The following is a 23,254-nucleotide window of genomic DNA, read 5'->3' on the forward strand; positions in this document are numbered from 1 at the left end:
TTAGGGGTGTGAGAACCGCGCGTGTTTAGAGACTGCTAACCAATTATATTTCTGCTTTACGAATACGCATGTGTATCGGTTCTATATAAGTAGTGTTAGAAACTAATAAAGTTGAGCAAGATGCTTAACTCATTGAGCGTCTTCTTGACTCCGGCAAACCCTTCTTCCAAAAGTTGTTTCATCTTGTATTCAGTGCGATGTAGAAAGACGATGAGGCCCAGTCACCATTTTAATGTAGTTCCAGGTTTCCTAAGTATGTTTTAAGACCCCATCCTGTAAGATACGCACTGTCCAACGGCAATGCTGAATTCAGCAAGAAAGTAAGATGCTTGTTCCCTTGGCAGGGAACGCTTAGCATCTTGATGGATCCATTTAACTTGCACCCATTTTCATATCAAATTGATTTTGTCAGAGTTGCTCTCAGATCACAGTTCATAGTAGGCAGTTGATAAGAAATTCATTCTAGCTGTCTGCGAGCAGACAAGTAGAGCTGGAGGGCTATGACAAAAAGTAATTTCCAAGCATTTAACCTGGCTGTGGTGCAACTCGGGGCCTACGCAACCACATCCAGCAGGAAGTAGCATCAGTGGGAGATTTTTAGTAAGGAGTGTTCTTTCACTTTCAGCAATCTAGAATTGTCAGGAGCTGGGAAGCAGATGTCTGCTTAACGCAATCCCTCTTGTTACCACTATTCACTTCCCTCTAATTATGTTAATCATAATGGCACCGAACAGCTTCTCAGCTCTGCTTTCAGCCCTGGAACTGCTAGGGTAGGACCTGTGATGAGATGGACCAGACTTATGCTTAGAGCATGTGGCCGTTGTCATGGTGTTGAATTTTAACAGACAACTTTTGTTCTTGGCATCTGTGCACATTCAAATTGGACATGGTTTCCTTTGTATTCTGCTCTGACAGCAAAAACGTCCTCCAAGAGAGAAGCTTCCACCTCACCAGTCTGCTAATGTCCTCTCACTGCTCCGAAAGGACCTGTTCTGGAAGGAAGGAGGAAACCTCTACATCCTGCTGAAGCCTTGGTTTCTCATCTCTCCTGGCTGTCTCATTTCTCAAGAACTGAAGAGCACTGGAGTCAGCTGAAATAGTGCAATTAAACCAAGGTGGGAAAGCACAATCGTATGGAAAGGGGAAAGTATGACAAAAGCCTCAGTGAAAAATGGAATTGGTCTGGGCTGAACAAGGAGTTCTGTGATCATTTTGGCCTGTATGCAAGCAAAACGATTTTGAAATCAGTCAGCATTTTACCAGTCAGTGGGTACATCAGTATCTCCTCGTTTGGGTCATTCTTATTTGAACAGTTTTCAGAAAAAGCGTGAGAGCTTACTCTGGAAATGCAGAATCCGTGATTAGGTGTAGCAGCAAGCATGTATCTGCCTCATCTTCACTGGAGAGTCCTCAGCACAGCGTGTTCTGGGCACGGGCGAGGAGATGGGGTTGATCCGGGGTGTGGGACCCAACGTACTTCTTGGGGTGGTTGAGCTCTCCGGCCACGCGTGCTCCTCCGGCCTTGCGGCCCTGCCGCGCTCAGCGGCCCCACTGCAGCGTTTGGCTGCCACCTGGTGCCGGGCGGGGAAGCGAGCCAGAGGACTCTGCCTCCCAGGGGAAAAGCGGCCGCTGGCGTCGCGTTCTCCTGGAAACAAAGCCATGGAGTGTGCTGGCTTACATTGCCGGGCAAAGGGGAGTTGTATGGGTGTGAAATATGGAAACAGGGCATATCTGGGAAGAAGATGGGAAGACCCAAGACCTGACATTGTAAATTTGGAGTAGTTTCTTTCTGGCTGTTGGAAAAATGCCTGTATATTAAATGAGGCAGGGTTGTCTAGCAGCTAAGTTAGGGGACACGGAGCTGGAGGCTGTCAGAATGTATCACTTGTTGTGGTCACGGCAAATTATTACATTTCTCTCTCTCTGTTTAGCACATGTAGATGAAACCTAATAGCACACGCATACGTGTGCGTGAGAGACTTCAGAGCTGCAGAGGTACCAAGTAGAGAAGCTGCTGTTGTCTCTGCTGGGATCTTTTAGCTGTTGTATTCGACCCTGAAAGAGCCCCTTGCTGATGCGGTAACGGTGCAAGGCCAAGGTTAGTTGTGAAAGTGCTAGCCCAGATAGGTATGTCATCAGACATTTTCTACACCCCTATGTTTAATTTACATGAGCGGCGTGAGTGTTTCCCTAGTAAAATATTGCACACCTGTCCTTGTTTACTGTAGAGTAGTACAAATCCACAGCATTTAATGTGATTAACAGCAACACTTGGACCTTTTCTCACACCTACTCCCTATTTTGCACTAACCCTCAGGCAGTTTCATTCAAGCACCTTTCCCGGCCTCACAGTTGCCCCCCACATTGGAACCGCACCCGGGGCTGAACGGCCCATCAGGACACAGTTTTGTCCTTCAGGAATAGGATGTTGCGTGCTAATAGCAGGCTGTCCTGTAGGAAATCAGAAGCTGGGTCAGAGACAGACCATTTGCACAGTGCTGTTTCCAGCCACTCGCTTTAGAAAACTGGGTAACGCTGTTGGGTGGGAGGAAACAAACGGTGCCGAGCTGGGCTCCCCATGGCCGCGGAGCCCCTGCGACCCGTCCCGCGGCTATTCTCTCCCTGTAAACAGCTGACAAGTTAGTTTTTAGTTTAACAGCCCAAGCGATCCGCCGGGGTCACGCGTCCCTGCTAAACGACCCGTTTCCTTTTGTAAGCGCTGGAGCGCCTGCGGGTCGCGGCCGCCGCCGGTTGGCCGGCGCTGCCCGCGGGAAGCGGCGTTTGCCGGGAGTAAGCCGGGGCCTGGCAGCGGCTGGGCTGCGACCCCGAGGCCCGGGGCGGGCCCCGCCCAGCCGGTTCCGCGGGGCGGCAGCGGGCCGGGGCGGCTCCACGCCGGGGCCCGGCCTCTCCCCAGCCGCCGCCGCCGCCCCGCCTCTCCGCCGATGGTAGGCGGCGGCCCCCGCCCCCTGACGGCCGCTCCGCGGTTGGCCGCGGCGGGGCGGCGCGGCCCTGGTGACACGTCCCGGCACCGCCCGCCGCCGGGCTCCCGCCGCCATTTTGTGCGAGCCGCGGCCGGGGCCGAGAGGGTTTGGGAGCCGCGGGGAGGGAGCTGGGCTCTTCCCTGCGCCGCCATGCCTTCCTCGCCGCTCCGCGTGGCCGTGGTGTGCTCCAGCAACCAGAACCGCAGCATGGAGGCGCACAACATCCTCAGGTAACCAGGGCCTGCCCGACCCTCTCCCTTCCTCCAGCCGCCGGCGGCGCGGCCTGGCCCGACGCTGCCGGGCCCGCGGAGGGGCCCTGGGCCCTGGCGGGGCCGCTTCCCTGGGCGCTGCAGCGCGGCCGCTGGCTGCCCTGCCTGCCCTGGGGCTGGCCTCGGCTGGGCTGCCGGGGCGCGGCTGCGGGCCGGGGCCGTGCTCGGGGCCGGCGCCTGGCCCTGCGGGGCCCACGGGCTTGGGGGCTCCGTCCTGCTCGTAGCCGGTCTGCCTCGGGCCCTGCTCCATGCGGGCTCCGCCGGAGGGGCCGGTGCAGCGGGGTCTGCAGCACCGTCGCTGGCGGACCGCCGGATCCAGTGCTGCAAAACACGAGCTGGTGAATTCGACAGGCACAGAAGGGGTCCCGTGTGTCGGCATCTGGAAGCTTAAATGCCCCTTCCTACCCACCCCCAACCCCCCTCCCCGCACCCCCGGTTGGTGTGTTTGTTGTTTTTTTTTATTCTTCCCCTTAAATGCATCTGAAGACTGGAACTGCTTTATGCACTGAAGGGAGCCTTTTCCTATTGCTGGGAAACTGGACGAAGTGTTTGATTCAGAATGTTAAACGTCTTTGAGATTATCAGGGTTCATCTGTTTAGCACTGCAAGTATTTTCAGCCTGGCAGAGTTCAGAAGGGGAGATGGGAGACTGGGGACAGACTGATGGACAGGAGAGACCTGATCTGCCTGAAATCATGTTCCTAAATCTTCCCTGTCTGCTGCAAGAACATGATAAATGTTTCCTCCTGTTTGTTTGTTTGTTTGGTTTTTTTGTTAATGTTATGCAAAGTAACTTTCACATTAAAAGACACATATTGCTAGCATAGTAAGCCAAACAACTACGTGTAGATTGTGTGCTACAGTTAAATAAAACCAGCAGCCTTGAAAGGAATAAATAATAGAAGCATCTGGGGTCCGGCAGCCATCTTACTGCAAGCAGCATATGATGCTGTTAATGCTTAAACTTGGCATTAGATCTTACCTGTGGCAGTTCCGTGTAAACACAATTTACCAAGGGCTGCTTGGGGGCCAAGGATGCTATTCTGTTATTTTTCTGTTGGTACCTGAGTTTGAATCGAAACCTGAGTTCCGAGGACAAAGTAAAATTTACTTCTAATGTCTAGCCTTTTTTCTTCCTCTCTGTTTTTGCAGAAGTAAATCACTTCCGGTGTGACTGATGTTCTTCTGGCAAATGTGACAGGGAAACGTTTTTTTGAAAGTCTGTTCTCCCTTAAGTTTTTAATTAAAAAAATTAACAAAAAGTATGTATTTGGAAAGTGTTTATTTTCAGCGACATCAGCAATGATAGAAACTAATCTCTATTTTGCCATTTATGCTGATGCTGTTCTAAAGAAATAACTAGCCCTTGCAATGAGAATGGTCATTTGCCAGTAAACTTCAGGAAAATGCCTGCATTGGCTTAAAGCCAGTCTGCTTTACCAATTCTGGGTAGTGCCTTGCTGTATGTTGCACTGCAGTTTGAAAGAATGCCTGATTAAAAGAGGAAGATGAGTTAGGAAGAAATTGAGGTATTATGAAACTTTAAGGTATCATGTTAAACAGATTACAAGACTTTGAAGATCTAGAATCTATAGAACTGCAGGTTACTGTTTGAAAACAAAATCTGGAGCCCAGCCTTCAATGTTGAGCATCTTACTGAACATTCATAAACAGTGCTTTGTGATGTGTAGCCTAAGATCTTGCATAAGTATTTTATATAGGCTTTTTTTGAAGGTATTTATGCTGGGAAATGTATACAAATTTTTTTTGTTCAAGCCTTTGTCTTGATGAGTCTTTCAGATTTTTGTAATGCTGTAAGTCAGGTTTCAGAATTAACTTCTCTAGTCTATTCAGTATTTTAATGAATTACAGGTTTTAATTAAGCCAAATTATTCACGTAGCATTTCTGTCAGTAACTGTGCTTACTTATATGTGCTTATTTATATAAATATAAATTTATAGAGAGAAATACCTATCAGTAAGACAGGCTTATTTTACTGTCCAAATGTTAGGCCTCCCTAGTGCCTACTAAAACTTAATTGTATGCTACTTCTTTTTAAAGCAGAAACAATCTTGCAGAAATGTCTGAATTCTAACTTCTGATGCATTTATAAAACATAGAGCCCTCTACATACAACATGTAGGTGAAATGTTCAATTTACCTGGTAGGCTTTGGTTGGAAGTACCTGCAGTCCATCACTTCTTGCTTTTATGTTTCTTCTTAGTACTTTCTCCTTTTTAATGCATGAAATTATCAAGTGGTTTAAACAGACTTGATTTAACGTCTTAATGTACTTACATTTCATAACATCCTGGTGTTCTCTTTCTTTTGGATTCAGAAAAGCAAAACTAATACATACTACTTCGCACACTTCAGCAGTTTGGGGGGTGACGTGTGTTTGCTTGGGTTTATTTTTCATTCTTTATTTCTTTAAACTTAACGTGCCAGACAATAAGAGTTAACCTCTTCTTGGACACTTTAAACTTTTTGTCCTTTTAAGTTGCAGTGGTTCATTCCAGCAGGGTTTGCAATGAGTGTCGCTTGCCATCCTGAATTTTTCATTCATCCTTACTGTACTTGGTATCTCTGTGGTGTCTGCCACTTGTGCCTCTGGAAAACAAATATATACATTATATCTTTTTCATAATTTGAACAATCAGTCTACCAGTTTCTGGTGTTGGTTCAGCACAGTGTCTGTTTGTTTTGCAGTGTGTTTACATATTTTTCTAATTAACCAGATTTTAAATATTTTGTTCTAATCTTCCAACAGAATTCAGACTGAAGCTCTTTTGAAGTTTGTCGGTAGAATAGTTTACCATGAACAGGGGACTATGTTGAAACATTGAAGCAAAGGGAAAAGAGGAAAAGCATTTAGGACTATGCAGGAAGACATGTTTCCTTAAAAGCTGTCAAACTGGATGTCTGTAACCAGTCCTTAAGTCAGATCTTACTCATCCTATGTTTCTTGCTTCTACAAATACAATGTGTATAGGATATGCAGACTTGGGCTGTGGTTCTCCTTCAAAGGTAGAAGAGGAAGGGTAACAGTTCATGTGAGCAAACTTGATTATAGAGCAACTTCAACATTTCCAGTTGCGTATACTTATTTGGTAGAATGCTGGTGGCCTTTCAAAGAAAGTTAGTTTCAAACTCTCCCAGTGTATATAGGCGGTGCTCTGGTGACCTTGTATTTTCAGGCTCTTAAGGTATAGATATCCTGTGTCAGCCTCCTAAGTTCAAGGTCTGTATTACTACTCGTAACGAAAACTTGTAGGATACTGATACACACTTCTGCTACATATATGTTTCTTTGCTTTAGGAAGCTACCTACCTGTGCTAAGACATTGGGAGTGTGAATATGAGATACCCTAGTGGCAGTAAACAGATTTGAATATTGAAACTCTAGTAGCTGAAACTTAAATTTCTTCTTGATGCAATGATTTGTCATTCAGTGTTGACCATGTAAGAGAACTTAGTTGCATCCTTGCAGTTTATGTAAGTTGCTAGTGACAGCTTCTCTGCTGGCATTATCTGTCAGCAGCTAAATGCAGTGAGGTATTGCAATTCATATTGCTTAATTTAAGAAATTTTAAATTGTATTAATAAGCCCTTAAGAAGGAGGAGATGTTTTAACATTTTTATGTGAAAGTACTTTCATTTGACAGCTTATCAATGATAATGCAAATTGCAACAAGATGGTAATGTTTTGAAGATTTCCTAATCAAAATTACTTAAGAATGCTTGTGTTCCTGCTGTTTAATACTGGGAGTTTTTTGTGGGGCTGTGTTGTTTTTAGTGGTTTATGTTTTTTTTTTAATATTGGTTGAATGGCATAAGATATTTTTGAAGTAGTCTACAAGGAGGGCACTGTTGCTAGTTGTTTTTCTGCTACATGTTGTGGAAGGGGTGCATTAAAATCAGTGATTTAACCCCTGAAAATTTTTACCAGCTGCAGTGGACTGCAGGATTTATTGCGTTTGCTTTAATGCTTAGTAATACTTATTATTGGCCATTGTAAGAAGAGAAGCTGTACTGTTATGACCTTACAGTAAACTGAAAAATACCTTAATGTAATAAGCATGTAATGTATGAGATCCTAAAATAATGAGATAGAAGAAACGTGTGGATGGAAGTTCATGTCTCAGTCTGTAGGGATTAATGTTATTTCTCCTCTCGGTGCCTAAAACTGAGTGGTAACAACTTTGTCATGTGTTAGTGCTTTGCTAGTGTAGTCACATGTTGATCTTGGCTTTCAGCAGCAGTTGTGTCCCAGATGAGGAGTGGTGTAAGCAAAGAGCTCTGAGATTCTTTGGAAGAAAATACAACAGCTGCTTTCAGGTTCTTCAGTGAAGTCTGTACACTCATGAGCACCTGAGTAGTGCATGTGATCTCATTGTAATGAGCTTTGAAATTGAGGTGGGCATACTGGCTAAAATTTGTACTTAGTGTATTGGTAATTTACATATATTGGTCCTAATAGTATTAACAGAAACAGCTTCCTGAAATTTCACAGCATTTACAAGTCTGTTAATGTTTAAGCTTCACGTTTTCAAAAGTCAGCACTAGGGTAGCACACTAGTGTATCTTATCCTTCACTGTTCGTGGTGAAGTTGAAGCTCGTTATTTTCCACCTTCTGGGTAGTTTTATTAGGCCAAGAATAGATATTAGATATGCATTGTCTTGTAGAAGATGTTAATTTTTAAAAGGCTGTGCCATATTACAACTGATACTTGGTGACTCACTAAACTAGATCTGTCCAGCTACTTAATAAAAACAGGCTCTGTTGAATAATGGCTCTGTGCAAGCATTCTTCCCTCTCACCCACCCCCCAACTGTTGCAAGAAATGTGTTAAAACATTTTCAGACTATTCCATAACAGTACACCTGGTGCATGAATAGTGTAAGAGCTGTACCCTGGCAACTGCTGGTGTCAGAGCATGAAATTCCTCGCGAGAAATGCATATTCTGGCTATTCAAGGAAGTAATTTTCAGTGGGTCAGATGCACCAGAGGCAGAAATTTTTGATGTGTGGAACTTCATTTGAAGATTTCTGTTTTGCTTTATATGAGATCATGCAGTCTTCAAGGACACTTATGACAGCTGGAGATGGGCTTCTTAATGTGTGTGACTGAGTTGACCTATTTCAAAGAATAATATTAAAGGAAAAATTAAATAGGAGGAAAGCATAGAAGAAAATAATTTTCCATCATAATGTCACTGTGGTAATGCGGGAGAAAAGGAAAGAAGACAGAAAGTGCAAGGTGCCAAAGTCTGCTATTTTTCAGTTGCTATGAAAATTCTTAGAAAAAATAGCTTCAAGCAGTAGATATAGAAAGAAAAGAAGAAAGATGAGACACCTGGAAGAAGATCAGTTTGAAACATGAATATTTTTAGCACTGCAATTTCTTCTACATGTGTTATGACTCTCTTCATGTCCAGTAGAAGCAGTAGAATAAAGTCTTGGGTCTGGAAGTATTGCAGGGAAAATAAACTAAATGTAACTGGTGCAGTTATGAGTCACTGTTAGTGTGATGGAGGGCTGGGAGGGGGGAAGAATTGCACTTTTTTCCACTTGTATCCATTTTCAGTCGTTAGTCCTGCAGAAAGAAGCAAAAAATCATCATGTATCCTGTCTGTTTACAGAAATAGGAACCTATAAATAGTTGCTGAAAGAAAAAGTGTAATGAAGCAAGAAGAAGAGGAAGGAGGGGCTATGTTCCGATAGGATGAATTAAAGGAAATGACACTATTGATAGCTGCATAGCAGTTTTGGAGCTTGGGGCAAAGTTTGATCACAGTTAGTGTCTTTGTAGAAGCTTTTTGGATCACTTAAAAGATACCATTTGAAGGCAAACATGCAGTTTGAATTGGTGTCTTCACTCAATTTCCTTGCTGTCTTGTATGCGAAGACCATGCAGTCAAGATGTAACTATTGCGCTGGTTCCCAGTCTCAGAAGCAGGCTCTACAGCTTTTATTTTTGGGGCAGGAGGTAGCAGGCATTGGGTTGTTTGCTTGCTTTTTGTTTTAACATTGTTTATTCAGTCTGCTAAATCATTGGAGCTGAAAGTAAGTTCTTAAAAAAAAAAAAAAAAAAAGAAAGAGATTAAGCCATCCATGGTCTTGACCCATTTCAGAAATCAGATTGTCACTTTAAAGCCAAAAGTTTCAACATTCTGGACAACAACGACAATATTTTACCATGTAACTTTGTCCATTACACTATGAGAAAACAAACTCTTTTTGGCCCTGTTATTCAACAAATATATTGTAATGTTTCTTAATATTAATGAAGAATTTGCTGTAGTTCAAGTAGGTGTATTTAGGTTAATCGGAATGTTTTGGCATTACCCCTAAAGACAAGCAGGTTCCTGCTTTTTTTTTTTTTTGTAATTAGTATTATTAAACAAGTAGTTGTTCATGAGAATGGAATGAAGCTAACCTTAGCTTACCCAAGAGTCTTAGGGTAAAAAGTAAGGCAGAATTATCTGCCCCACTTCTGTAAAGGTAATTACACAATATGTTTTTCAGTCCATTTGAGAAGTGCCAGGCACACAAATGTTTGTACTAGGCTAATTAAACTACACTAGAGGTAGTTTTGGCAATACAGCGAGGGGAGTAGTGTAGCTAGCTGAGCAACTTTAGCAGAACACATAAGAATTGATTAGTTGGTGTTCTTACTTACTTATCTCAAGACAAAACCATCTTTGCCTATACTATATTGTCTAAGAGTAAATACAGAACGTGGGAGTGTTGCAAATCCAAGATGTCTGAAAGCTCAAAAGAAATATCCAAAATACTGTGTACCATAATTCTAAGTAAAATTCATATAGAATATAGGTGCTTCTTTAGAAATCGTGTGTGTTTTGATTGTAACTGCAAGGAAGTATGTATGCTGGGTATGCTTGGCGGTTTAGTTGGTAAGAGTTGCCCAACTGTGGTTGCGATTTGGCTGATTGCTAAGAGTTGTTTTCAAAATTCAGTATGTGTTCTTCAGCATTTTGATGTTTAAAGTCCATCAATCTAATTGCTTTCCCCTTCCCCCCTTCCCCTCTGTCTTTCAGCAAACGAGGATTCAGTGTCCGATCCTTTGGAACAGGGACTCATGTGAAACTGCCAGGACCAGCACCGGACAAGCCGAATGTTTATGATTTCAAAACAACATATGATCAGATGTACAATGACCTGCTTAGGAAAGACAAAGAACTGTATCCCTGTGGCATGGCCTTTTTAAAAAATCCAATATGGTTCATCCTTGAAAGGTGTAATTCATGATTTGGCATTATGCATTAGGAATATATAGTTGCTTGACTGGCGGTCTTAGAGTGTTTTAAGTCTATAGGAGTTTTTTTTACAACAGGCCTCTAATGCTCCCTTGTAAATTGCTATTGAGTTACAATGCACGCATTCAAAATGCTCTCTTGTAGTGTGTTAACATGTTTAGCTCTTGAATGAAAGCACATTAATACTATCGCAGATTGTCCATTACCTCCACTGCACTGTGGATCGTATTTTCTCAGTGCAAAGACTGTCCCAATAACGGATATGTGAAGAGCGACTACATCGACATTAATGTTGTATTTAGCTCAGACAAACTGACAGGTAAGGTTTACAGTATACTTTCTGTGGGAGAGAGGCTACCTTTCATTAAAGAGCTCACCCTTCTCACTGAGAGTTTCTCGATACATGTTTTGCAAAATCTGTGCACGGAAAAAAAAATAAAAATCCAATAGTATAACAAATGAACATAGGAGAGCCCAGTAACATACTTCAGCCTGAAGAGCAGAGGTGATGAAGGTTATGCACACTACTTAAAACCATGACTAATGTCGAATGGCATGATTTTAGAGCATCTATATTTAAAGTGAATTTATCATTTATTTTTTTAAGAAAACCCACAATCCTACAAAATTGGGGCACTCAGCCTAGATATTCTTTTTTCAGCAAGGCACCTGCTATTTTTTTAAAAAAATTAATGTTAAATATGAGCGAGGGAACTTACCCTAAATAAGGGATTCAATGTGTGCTGAATTTCTGCTTAAAGGATGGAGAGCCCTTTAGAATGAAGTACTGCAGAAATTAATCTTGGTGATGTAATAGAGCAGTCTCTGCACTTTCTAGTGCAGGTTTTTCCTAAAATCTTGGGAGTGGCCATCTGAAAATCCAACAGGAATGTTAACATGGTTTAAATGTCTTAATTGTACTCAAACAGCCCAGTTTTCTTGCATCTGTTTGAAAAAAATGCAGTAAGACTAAACAGGTTGTCAGAGACTAGAAAACAGAACATGGTAGAAACTAGCTTAAGCTCTTACCCAGGGAGCTGGCGAACTCTTAACTTCTTGAAAGATGGCACTACAGTTGTTTGGTAGCACAGATTTTACTATGGCTTACTAGTACTCAGCAAATTCTTTGTTTGCTGACCACGCATAGTAAATTTGAGCTCCCCAAGACCCCAAGTGTGGCAGCTGCTTTTGCACTGGATATTGAAAGGCTTGTATTAAAAAGGGCTGGGCTGTTTGATTTGAAGCTATATAGCACAGTGAGAAAACTGATTAAACACTGGAATACCTTTCTGCATGGTATAGCACACAAATGGTATCCCTTGCAAGGGTGTTGGCTTCCTAAGATCTAATTAGAGGTCCTTTTTGAAAAGAATTCAAAATGTAGGTAATGAATCACATGTGTGATGTACTGGGTGGTTTGGGGTTTTTTTGTCCTTCTGCCTGTAGAGAAAAGGAAAATCTTGCAAACCCATCTCAATGAGGTACGCCATCTCTTGACTGAAAAAGAATTGCTTCAAAAGAAAATTACTTTAATTGAGAAATAATTTTGACAAGCACTAATGACTTGTGATTTCCTTGTTGCATTCTTCATTGCTGCTCTACTGAATAGGGCAGATACAGTAAGATAAAACCAACAGAAAGCCTACCTAGTCCTGTCCCCCCCTTCAGCATATTTTGGGGTTACCATTTTAGTTCTGCTCCACACTGGAGGTGGTTGCTGTGTTCCCCAAATGTATTTGCAGTGTTAGTTAAACCTTTTCTCACAATAAAAGAAAGCAAGTTTAAACAACAGCTGTTGCAGGGGAAATAGAGCAAGAACAAGTGCCTGTACATCTTTGCAGTTTTGATTCTCAGATAATGTAAGTTAAGCTTTTCAGGGCAAAGATTGTCAGCACAGAAAGCAACTCCCTTTCCAGGAATGGGTTTTGAGGGTAAAGACTTTTGCAGTAACCAAAACCAGACCTACTCTTGTCAGAGCTGTGGAGTAGTGGTTTTGTGAACCAGGGTTATGGGGGCTGAGATTTTTTTGGGTGAGCATTACTTCATAGGGGTGGTGATCATGCAAATGTTACCTGCTCAAGGGTGGGAGGGCCTGATCTTCTGATGGCTTTGGAGTGTAATTGGTATGGGGAAACAATAGTGTAGTTCTTCATACGATTTAGCTGCTTGTTCTGTTCTCCAGGAGAGCCTTGCTTCCCTCAGTTAAGCGGATATGACTCTCATCTGTAGCCTTTCCATGTGGTTTGAAATGGTGATTTTTGGGGACAACTGTCTGCTTGTTCCCATGTTCTGGGGGTGGGACACGTGAAATCAGAGTGCTCAGCTTCAGTACTTCCTCGCTTAGTGGTGATGTCCTTCCTCCAGTTCTGTATGCCAACAGGGATCCCAAGCACTACGGACACTGGATACTCAGTGGAATTGTGGCCGTAAGGGACTTAAAATGTTCTCTGGCCAGCCAAGTAAATGACCCCTGTTCAGAAAGTAGGAGTTTCAAACAGAAATTAGCTGCTGCAGTGCTGGACATTGGTCAGAGCAAGGTTAAAAATGTGTTGGAGTGAAAAGATCCATTGAAACTCTTTTTCACTTGTGGAAAGGGGGGGAGCTATCAAAACCCCACTATGCAGAGACTAAGAGCACCTTCATTGCAGTTAATTAGTGAAATAGAAAGCACAAGCTCACATACCTTGAAGGTATATGTTGGAATTTCAGAAGCACAGGAATAAGGGATTAACGGAGCCAGGCATACAGATTTACTTGAGTAGGTGGTTACAGTATATCTAAAATGGAAGTTCTTCAAAGTGAGTTTAAGATGTGGTAGTTAAACCTTATATAAAATAAGTACCCAAATCTACCATAGCACTTTTAGACTATAGCATTTAAATTCCCCGAGTCCTAATAGAGGGCTATGACAAAACCACTTAAGGTTGTTCTGAATGTGGCTTTTGGTTGCTTTTTAAAACGTTACTGTATTGTTTCTAGGACAAAAGTAGAGGGTTCTGCCAATAATTATAGGTTATGTGACCATGGTCTTCAGTACTTCTGTGGGGCTATGTGTGCGTAGTATAGATACACGTTGTTGTATTTGCATTTGTAACCAGACTTGCCCCTTACAGCTATCTGAAGGGGTTTAAGGTCTTAGTTCTAATTATATAGTGGTGACTTTAAAGATGAAACAAAATTAGAGGAAAACTGGTGAGCCTTGCCTTCAAGTGAACACAAAAACTAGTCAAGGATGAAACTCTCTAAATGCCAGTTTAAATCTGCAACAGCAGTTGCTTTTATGCCCAGAGGTAGGAACTGTTCAAATGGAAATTTGACCAAAATTCTGCAGCAGTATCTCCTGGGTTCTTTATCAGTATTGGTTAACTCCATGACTTTTTCTTTCCCTTTCTCAACACTGATGTATCCGTGACCCTCAGATGGAAGATACCTGATGATTTCAATATATAGGGGTTTTAATCACGATTTCTAGGCAGCCTGTATCTACTCTGCAAGCTTGGCCTCCTGCTCGGTTTCCTACTACTTTGACCTCCTCTTTTAATTTGACCTGCTGCCTAACTGTAGATAGGATTCCAGTTTTAGCTCCATCGGTACGTGATGATACAAAATTGGAGGGAGGGGGAGCAGAATATGTCTCAAGAAGTTACTAAAGTTGTGCTTCAGTTAGGAAAATGTTTCAGCAAAAACTGGCTTGGTATGTCTCACTCAGACATCAGGATTCTTTCTGTCAAAAAAAAAGTTATCTAGGTGATTGAGATGCAGGTTTTTTCTCTGTGAATTCCATTATTTAAGCTGGATGGCCATGTGATACTACTTGTGCTATTGCTGATGAGTGATGGGGGTTGGTTGGTTGGTGTTTGCTTTTTTTTAATAGTACCTTTCACATTCAGAGCAAGCGGAACCAGTTTCCTCTGCCGTATACAAACCACTTTGCCAGTAGATATTCGTAGCGTTATGGTCTCCCCAAAGCTGACACTTATCCCTGGTTTATCCCCTAGTCTTCCATCTGCCTAAGAAGATGTGCTCTATGAACTGGTAAGATGCATTACGGTGGGACATCAGTAGAGGGAAATGTGGCTTTGGAGCAGGCATAGGCTTGGGGGACAATGTAGCTGTTCAGAATTGAAGAGGGAAAATGATTCTGAAGCAGGTTCTGTCATGCAGAAGATCTTCACAGGGTCTAGATGAACAAAACTAAAATCTTTTTTTCCCTACAGAAGATGAGGAGGGCCAGAAGAGGTATATTGTTGAACTGAATTGGCTTTGCTGTAAAACTGTGTAGGAGAAAGATTCTGTGCCTTTCCCAAAACTTTCCAGTCCCACTTGAGACAGCATCTCCTGTGCCCATGAAGAAGAATAAGCACAAATTGAATTGGGAATAGCTGAGAAGAGAGGGCATCCAGAAACGTATGAGGCTATGAGGAACAATTTCTCTGTAGGGTGGTGGTGAATTCTTTTGGTGCTAAAATTTTAGTCAGACATCACTGCAGTTAAGTTTTTCTTGCAGGAAAAACTGAATTTCCTGTCTTGCAGTCAAACTGAGCTTTTCACGGGGCAGTACAATTTGAGTATTAATAGTCATCTCTTCCAGAAGGTTTTTTCCTCTGTTCTCCCTTAACACCAGTACTGGAAGAAAGGAATCAGTTTCTTGTGCAGTGTCTCTCAGCTGTAGTACAAATTTCCTTGGCATCAGCTACAGAACTGATGAACTGCCTGCTGGAATCCTGCATAGTCATCGTAGTGGGAGTGTGTCGCTGGGTTCTTCTCAAGGCAAGAAGTGGAATTGCTTGTTGGACCATGGTCAGACTATCTCGGGGCAATAGGAAGTAATTCTCTATTCAGTCCAAAGTGTGGAGTCAGTAAGAGACTAATATTTTTAAATCTGGGGCTAAAACTGGAAAAGAATTATCCTAACGCACCTCCTGATAAACTAAAATTCTGTAAGTATGCAGCTAGTCCAGGATTACATCTGCCACCTTTTCCCAGTTAGGAGTAGTGCATATTATAAGGATAGTAGTATCTGTTTGTTACAGCCTTGGTCTTAGTTGTTCAGAATTCCTGGATTCACATAGTTGGGTTCTGAGAATTTTTGCTCTTAAGCAAATCAGTTTGCTCTAACATATCTTAACATTGGAGTAAACTGATGTGAAGAAGCCAGTTATTAAGTAGTGGCTTTATTCCATTTTCTTAGTGTGGTAGGTTGGGGAACAGTATGATTTTGACTTCTGATGCAGTTCGTCTGGGGCATAAAGCAGAATTTTTTTCTGTACTTCACGTGGCTTAAATTGTGTGATTAATAAGACTTCCCTTCTGTCTGGCTTAGACTTTTGTTTTCTTGGGGGGTGCGTTATCGAATAGTATCTTGGATCTTGCTGCATAGTTGTGTTTTTCAAATTCCAGAAAGTGGCATGTGATAACTGATACCCAGATGATTCACGGCCTGAGCTGATTAGCATGCAGGCATTGACGGGGAAAAGCTGTTAGGAAGAAAAGGTTGGTGGTGACAGGAATATCTTGCTCTAAACCACTTTCCCAGTTTCTTTTGAATGTTGTTCGTTTGCTGCAGAAACTTCTGCCACCTGTGACAAGGCTCTAGGATCCATAATACTTGAGTAGTAATTCCTGACACTTCTGGGTCAATGAACTCCCCTAACACATGGAGCATTTATGTTGGACCACTTTGCTGCAGGCTGTACGAAGCAACCTTGAGTTGCTTGATGGGGAAAGTTACCACTGCATGGGGACACAGGAGGACTAGTGAGAGCTGCAGAGCATCTGCACCCCGCTTTTGGGGGCCATGTAGCTCAGTCTTGGGGAGTAACTCAGTCAGTTCCACTTCAGGTAAGCTCTTTGTGCATGTATTTATCTTTTCATTTGGTTTTCTTCATGGATTCTGAACTGATAAATAGTTGTCAGCTTCTGTTCTGAGCTTCCAGTGGCCAGTGGGACAGTTTCTGTATCCCTGTAAACCACTTTGGAATGTTATGGTTTAGGTGTGTTTGGGGGTTTGGGTTTTTTCTTCTTTTTTTTTTTTTTTCTTTTTTTGAAGACATTGCAAAAGCTAAAAAAGCTATAAAGAAATCATGGCCTGCTGCATGTCAGTGGCAAAACTTCTTTTGAAGGCAGTGCAGCACAAGTCTAGTTTTCTTTCTTAATGTCTTTCAAAGTACTTTAATACTCCTAGAAATAGAGGGAAGGGATGAGGATGGAAAGCAGTGCTTGAACTGGATTTGAACAGTCACACTTCTGTGAATCTGTATGCTTCCAGCCATAAGCTGAATTCCAATCCATTTTTTCCATGAAGGATCTTAAAACCAAAACACTTCACAAAATCTCGTATTTATTTTTTTTAGAAGATTTAAAAATCTTCTAAAGGCAGCAGTTTTCAGTACTTTTTAGTTTGGCTCGTTAATCTTAGTTTTGTTCACACTAAAAAGGAAATATTTGTAATTATTCTCTTTTAAAAAGTTAATTAAGAATTTCCTGTGTATTTGAACTTCTGGGACATGGTAGAAAGATTTAGACGGACTCCAGTCTAAATGTTTTTCAGCATATAAAAATCCTCTGCCATCCTGCCTGTCTTCTAGGTAGTCTGTGGAAGGTTTATTTCCTTCACTGGGGTGGGTCCTGAACAGATGCTCTAAAGAATTCTGACTAAAGGATCCTGTCGGAGGCTGATAACTCTTGTAAAATCCATGTAGAATTTGAGTGATTCATCAGCTGGGTTTTAGTCCTAATGTATGAACTCTGTGAATGATCACGTACGTTGGAATCTTTAAGTGTCTTTAAAAGGGCGTTCTTGGAAGTAAAGGTGATGCTTGGATCTAAGACTTCACATATTTGAATGGATGTTAAAAATAGGCTATTTGACTGTCTAGCCAAAATATGTCCCTGCCATCTGCTGGCCTCCTGGGTGCACCGTGTACAGTTAGCGTTGCTTAAATATGTTTTGCTGCGTAAGCAGATCCCAGGGCATTGCCTTTGTTGCTTGTGATACCACCAAAGGAGCTTTCGGAAGCAGCATTGGCAGTAAATGCAGCAAGACGTTCATATTGTTTGCTCTTTGGACAGCTGACTTCTTGGCATGGGTTTTCTTTGTTTGTAGATTGTCATCTTTGTAAGGGGCTTTATATAAGGGTAAGTAAAAAATGTGGCTGCTTCTGCTCTCAGGCGTTGGCTTAAATGCTGCTTGGTCCTCTTCTAATCTGTAGTTGATAAAACTTAAAAGCAGTCCACAGCATAAAAATGAGCTAGCTCTGTTTGATCCCAATTTGGAAACTTCATCCTGGACTTAAATGAGGGGAGGGAAGTGACAGTGAACTGCTGTTTCTTGCCTTGAAGGGGTTACCTCAGTTTAACACAAAACAACTTCTGTGCCAATGTAAGGGATGTTTATACTTTTTTTTTTTTGTTCCCTCCCTTGTATTGCTTCTAAAACAATTTCCATCATCAGGATAGTGACTGAAGGCATATTTCCATGCAGTTTGCAAATACACATTACTCCTTGTCCTTTGGTTTTTTTTTTTTTCCCCCCAGAGCATTTTATCTTGAAGCATTTTCTACTTAAACTCTGCATATGGAGTATTAGTGTCATGTCTGTCACCTTTTAAAATGGTAGAGCTTTTAGGTATAAATCACATCTATTTCCATTTAGGCAAAGTTAGCAGTCTCTTGTTTCCACATTAGTTCTTACTAAAGTTCCAAGTATCTCTGTCTAATTGTATCTCGTGAAATCATAGCTTCTTTACTAAACCTTTACTAAAACATCCTTTACTTTATTTACTACCTTCACTAAAGCATCTAGAAACTTGCAGCAAAGCCAACAGCTTAAGTTACAGAACATAGTTTAGAAAAAAACTCCTGTGAAGAAAGACATTTCATTACTGGGAAGAAATAAATCTTCATAGTTTCAGCAACTAATTTTGATGCTTTTAACTTTAGAGTGAACAAGTTATGTTCATGTAAGACCTTGTAACACTTGTAGGTGTGGAAGAGCAAGTGGAAGTTTGATGCTTCATCATTTTTGTTTAATGATTCTGATCTTAAAAATGTCTCAATACTGCCAAAGGTACAAATCATAGAAACTGAGTGAACTGTGCCACGTTTTTCTGATAATCTACATCTGAGATAGCTTATATGTCACCCACTTCCATGAAGCCTTTTGGAAACTCACGTGTGTGTAGCTTGCCCCATGTCCAGATACCATGGCATAAACCATCTTTCAGCTACTTACAGGAGCGTTCTGAAAACTTCTAGCAGATAGAAATGAAAGATTGTTCGGAAACTTTGGATGCATTTGGAAACGTGATCAATAACCCACATCTTAATAGAAGGAAGATCAGAAAAATGTGAAAGGTAAGAGAAATCTGAGTAAGATGGCCGTTGTTACCATTTGATACTGGTTGTACTCCTTGTACTCTTGGAGTTCACAAGAGCGTGTGCAAGCATGTGCTTCAAGCATTGGCAGGATTATTTAGATGACTGTTTTGTGAAGAATAGCGTATATTCTTCTATGCATTTCAGATATTAATTGTTCTGGTGCCTGGGGATCCAGGTGCCAGATTTATTCAACTAAAGTAAATATAGCAAGGTTTCAGCAATGGACCAACATATAAAGGAGTATTTAGCAGTGCAAATTGGAAGTCTAGCAGGGGAATGGCAGGAGAGGCGTGTGCCAGTTTCTCACTTGCCATCAGTGGAAGCAAGTTGGCTGACAGAACTGTATTTATAAAATCCCACTCGATACAGAGAATAATTGCTGGCATGGAATTCTTGATGGAAGATCTTGCTCACGTATGCTGCTGGTGTACATGCAAGAAGTGTCTGAAGGGCTTCATGTCCCAGATACAGCTCCGTCAGCCCTGAGAAATTCATATACATGAGAGCTCTTTTAAAGAAAAAAAAAAAAAATCTGCAATAAACTTCTGAGAGAAAGTCAACAAAAGAGGGAATTAAATGCATATTTCTATTTGGTTTAGATGATTACCTTTCCCAAACGTGATGCTGCTACTTAAAGGGGTACTTATTTTTGACTGATTTGATGCAAGGTAGTGAAAGTAGCATTAAAATCAGAAGTAGTATTAATTACTGAAGTCTCTTTTGAGGATGTAGGGAGGAAATTCAGGCTGTCTTGCTGCCATATACTTCTAATTGGCACAGCATAGCTATCATTTCAGGAAAAAGCCCAAAGTCATGAAAGGACTGCATTTTCAGAAGGTGGGGTGTGGCTGAGGGGAAGATGTTCTAGCTTTGTTGCTACCCAGTGACAGAACTGGCAGCCTTCAGCATCTTTAGGATTTAATGCAAGAACAGAGACATACTAATGACCAGTGTGAGAAGGTCTTGTGAGAAGCTTTTACCCAAGGCACACGAGTTTCGTGTATTATGCTTTGCAAAATTAGTTGTTACTCAGGCTGTGGATTACCCACATCCCTCTATTCTTCAGTATCCTGTTTGTAGTGTTGCACTAAGGAATGTTGACTGCAGACCTCATCCAGCACGCTTCTTGCTCTGCTTGCTGCCGTTTAAAAGTGCTCCTGCTGTCTTTATGAATGTGTTCTCAGGTTTCCCAAATGTGTTAAATGAAATGGCTTAATTGATTGAAGTTCTTTAATGCTTGTGTTTTGCTTTATCCGAGTTACTCTATCCAGCTGTAATTCCATTTAGTGGAAAATTACCTGTGAGTTTTGCAGTACAAAGCAATGACAACAGCGGAAACCAATTTGAAAATGGTTGTTGCAAACCCTGTTTGTCTGAGACGTTAAATGGAATGACTAATGTGTTTTCTCAGACCTCTCTCCTCACAGCTACCTCAAAGTACTTCCCCCTGCCCAGCCCTATGATATTTGTTGCTCATCTGAAATCTGCCACTTGTTGCTAAACCTGAGAAGAGCATCCAAAAGTAATGTGTGATACTTACACCCCCCTGAAGTAATGTATGATACTTACAACCCCCCCGAAGTAATGTGTAGTACTTACAAACCCTCTTGCTTGCCTGCTACTCCTGATAATGATTTCTATATTCCTTTATTACACGTCCATGTCACGTACTGGACTTACCAGTGGGTTTGAGCTGTCTTGCCAAGTGGCCAAGACGCTGTAGATTCCAGCAATCAAAATCAAGCTCCTCTTGAAGTACACACTTGGATGAAGTGCGTAGTCAGCTGTTTGGTGGCAGGGTCAAACATGCCACATCTTTGAAGTCATCTTGTTGTATTCTGCCTCTGGTATCCTTGTCTTCCTGGTAGTCCCTTTGGTATGCCTGTGGCAGCCCTTCTCCTGCTCTTTGGCAGTGGACTTCACTATTGCTCCTGTTCTTTTCCCCCTTGACAGCTTGTATCTGTCCAGTTTCATCCTCAAATATAGTTTTAGCTGTTCAACACCAACAAGTCATTCTGGCACTTGAGCTCTAGGCTAACCTAAAGATTTTTCCTTATTTTGGTCATGGGTGGGTATGTCGCCCTCAGCTTTAGGGCTCAGCCAGGCTTGGGGAACGAGCATGGCTAGCTTGTGTTTGGGCCAACTGCTGTCAGCATGCTCGGGTGGATTTTATCTGTGCAGCTTAGAAATGCTGCGTGTAGTTGGCCTTAGCAATGAAAACCAAGCGACACTTCAATTCTTTGCAAGTCTTTAATGCAGACACAAATGTTATCAGCAATGTTATTTAACCCAAATTAGTATTTTTGTGATATTTTGGGGTGGCATATTGTCAGTGTTGAGATTATAACTAAGTTACACAGTGTCACAAAAAACTTGTGAACAAGCTCTGGTTTGTACTAAAAACACACAATTTCAATTCCAAACGAAAGGCAGTTTGCACTCTGGATGTGGAATGTAGGCAGTTCTTACTTTCCAAGCAACTGCAATTACAACTGCAAATTTGTAGTGTTGGTGCCCATTTATAGTCTTTTATTCCCTGTAAAAGGAACTGATTCTGAAGGTGGAAGAAGGTTCAGGCAGTCTTGCCCCCCCCCCCCCCCCCAATTCCTTTATAGAAATGTCTAGTTCCTAGGCATTTTGCCAAGCAGGGTTTAATACAATGCATCTTCTGTTTATAATGCAGATACTAACAAATAAATTAAGATGATACGGAAAAGAGACCTGCAGATGCCATTCATACTAGCGTGAGAAATGTTCTGCTCTGCTGCTGTGTTTTCACAAAGAAGAATTGCAGTATTCGAATATGATAACAGCTGCACCAAAATGAATAATCAGCATGTCAGATTTGTTGGAAGATGTCGAAGCTCTGGGTGCCAGTTATTACTTTAAAGAGTATTTTTTCCCCTTCAAAAGCATATACGTTTTAGCAAATATAGTTTGCCCAATTATGTTTAATAAATTGGTCTCTAGTTAATTCTAGATGACTATAATGTATATACGCCAAAACTTTCCACTCCAGCCACATGTGAGTTTGTTTCACCTGGGAGTTAAAATGAAACTTACTGAATGCTTTGATTGGTGAGAGATCATTTTCCTTTTATCGTACAGGATTTAAACTTAAGTAGGTCAATATACTGCTATATAAATTGTATAAGGCAACACTTAGGTAAGTGTAGTCATCTGCAGACTTGTCATCTTGATGGGACCTGGTTGGATCCCCTTATGCCAAGAGGAGAGAAAAGAGTGTTTTAGATGGTGGGTTTTTGTGGGGGGGGTGGAAGAATTAAAACAGAGTAGCTATACTACAGATGTACCAGATTCATTTTCACCGACTGAAGCAAGACTTTCTGCCTTGGTGACCTTAGATGTAGAAGTTTACGTACAGCCTTCTAAACCTGCATGATTGAATGCATCTAAATTTCTTCTCAAGGTATGAAAAATACTTCTGAAAGTAGATTGTCTAGGTGCAACGATGCCACCGCTAAAACGCAGCTCTGTAAGCAGTAGTGGTAAGAAACAAAAACAAAGAAGCCTTTGTCTTAAAATGCAGTATCGTATACTAAAGCATCTTGGTGTAAAGAAGTAGGCATGAAATGAAGTTTCATTTCTTACCTGGTGCTTGGTATCTGGGTGGTGGTTTACAAATTTTGAGATACCCGGTCTTCTATAAATAGGCAGTTTAGATGGCCGAAGGTGATGGGCATTCCTGTCCGTCTGTTTCTGAATATCAAGCTCTGAGGTTGAACTACTGTTACAATCTCCCTGCTGAATTAACGGAGCGTTCTGACTGCAGTTGGGCGCTGAGCTCTGCGGAACCGTAATTGAGTAGGAAACAGAACTCATCTGGTGATGTCCAACTCTGATTGTAGCCCGTCCCGTTTTCCCAAATTTCTCACTCAGAATTCTGCAATCTTGTTGTATCTCCAAACTGAGAGGGTAGGTGGAAGCCCCATCATCCTAGTTACTGGGGGGAAAAACCTCACCATTAACAGGATGTGTTCCCAAAGAAGTTAATAGCTGTTCTTGATTCCTACTGCTGTGGGAGAGGAGCAGTGATCCTGTACTGTAGACACATTCAAATCTGTCAACTGTTGTGCAGTGTTGTACCTCTTTCAACTTTTAACTGTTTGATCTTGGGATTTATCAAAGCCTCCTGGTTTGTTTTTTTTTCTTTACTGATCTGTTGCTTTTTGTCAACCTCAAGTACAGGTTCTCTAGACATATTCCATAATAATTTCTGTGTGGACTAGTTGCTTTCTGTACCCTGTATCTTGCTATATGCTTTGTGCCCTAACAAGAGTATCTGTTTTTATTTAATGCCAATAAAACTTGGTTTTCTTAA

General features: G+C 41.7%; 1 protein-coding gene across 1 annotated transcript in view; it reads left to right on the forward strand.

Annotated features, from left to right (window-relative positions):
• Nucleotides 1-3,027: 3,027 nt before the first annotated feature.
• SSU72 (SSU72 homolog, RNA polymerase II CTD phosphatase) overlaps nt 3,028-23,254 on the forward strand; it is a 29,183-nt gene continuing 8,956 nt past the window's right edge. The window contains exons 1-2 of the mRNA XM_056330776.1: nt 3,028-3,211; nt 10,315-10,458. Of these exons, the coding sequence (XP_056186751.1) occupies nt 3,132-3,211; nt 10,315-10,458 (224 nt within the window). The 5' untranslated portion in view covers nt 3,028-3,131. The remainder of the gene's footprint in view (nt 3,212-10,314; nt 10,459-23,254) is intronic.

Source organism: Falco biarmicus, chromosome 3 (assembly GCF_023638135.1).
Source record: "Falco biarmicus isolate bFalBia1 chromosome 3, bFalBia1.pri, whole genome shotgun sequence".
Lineage (NCBI taxonomy): Eukaryota > Metazoa > Chordata > Aves > Falconiformes > Falconidae > Falco > Falco biarmicus.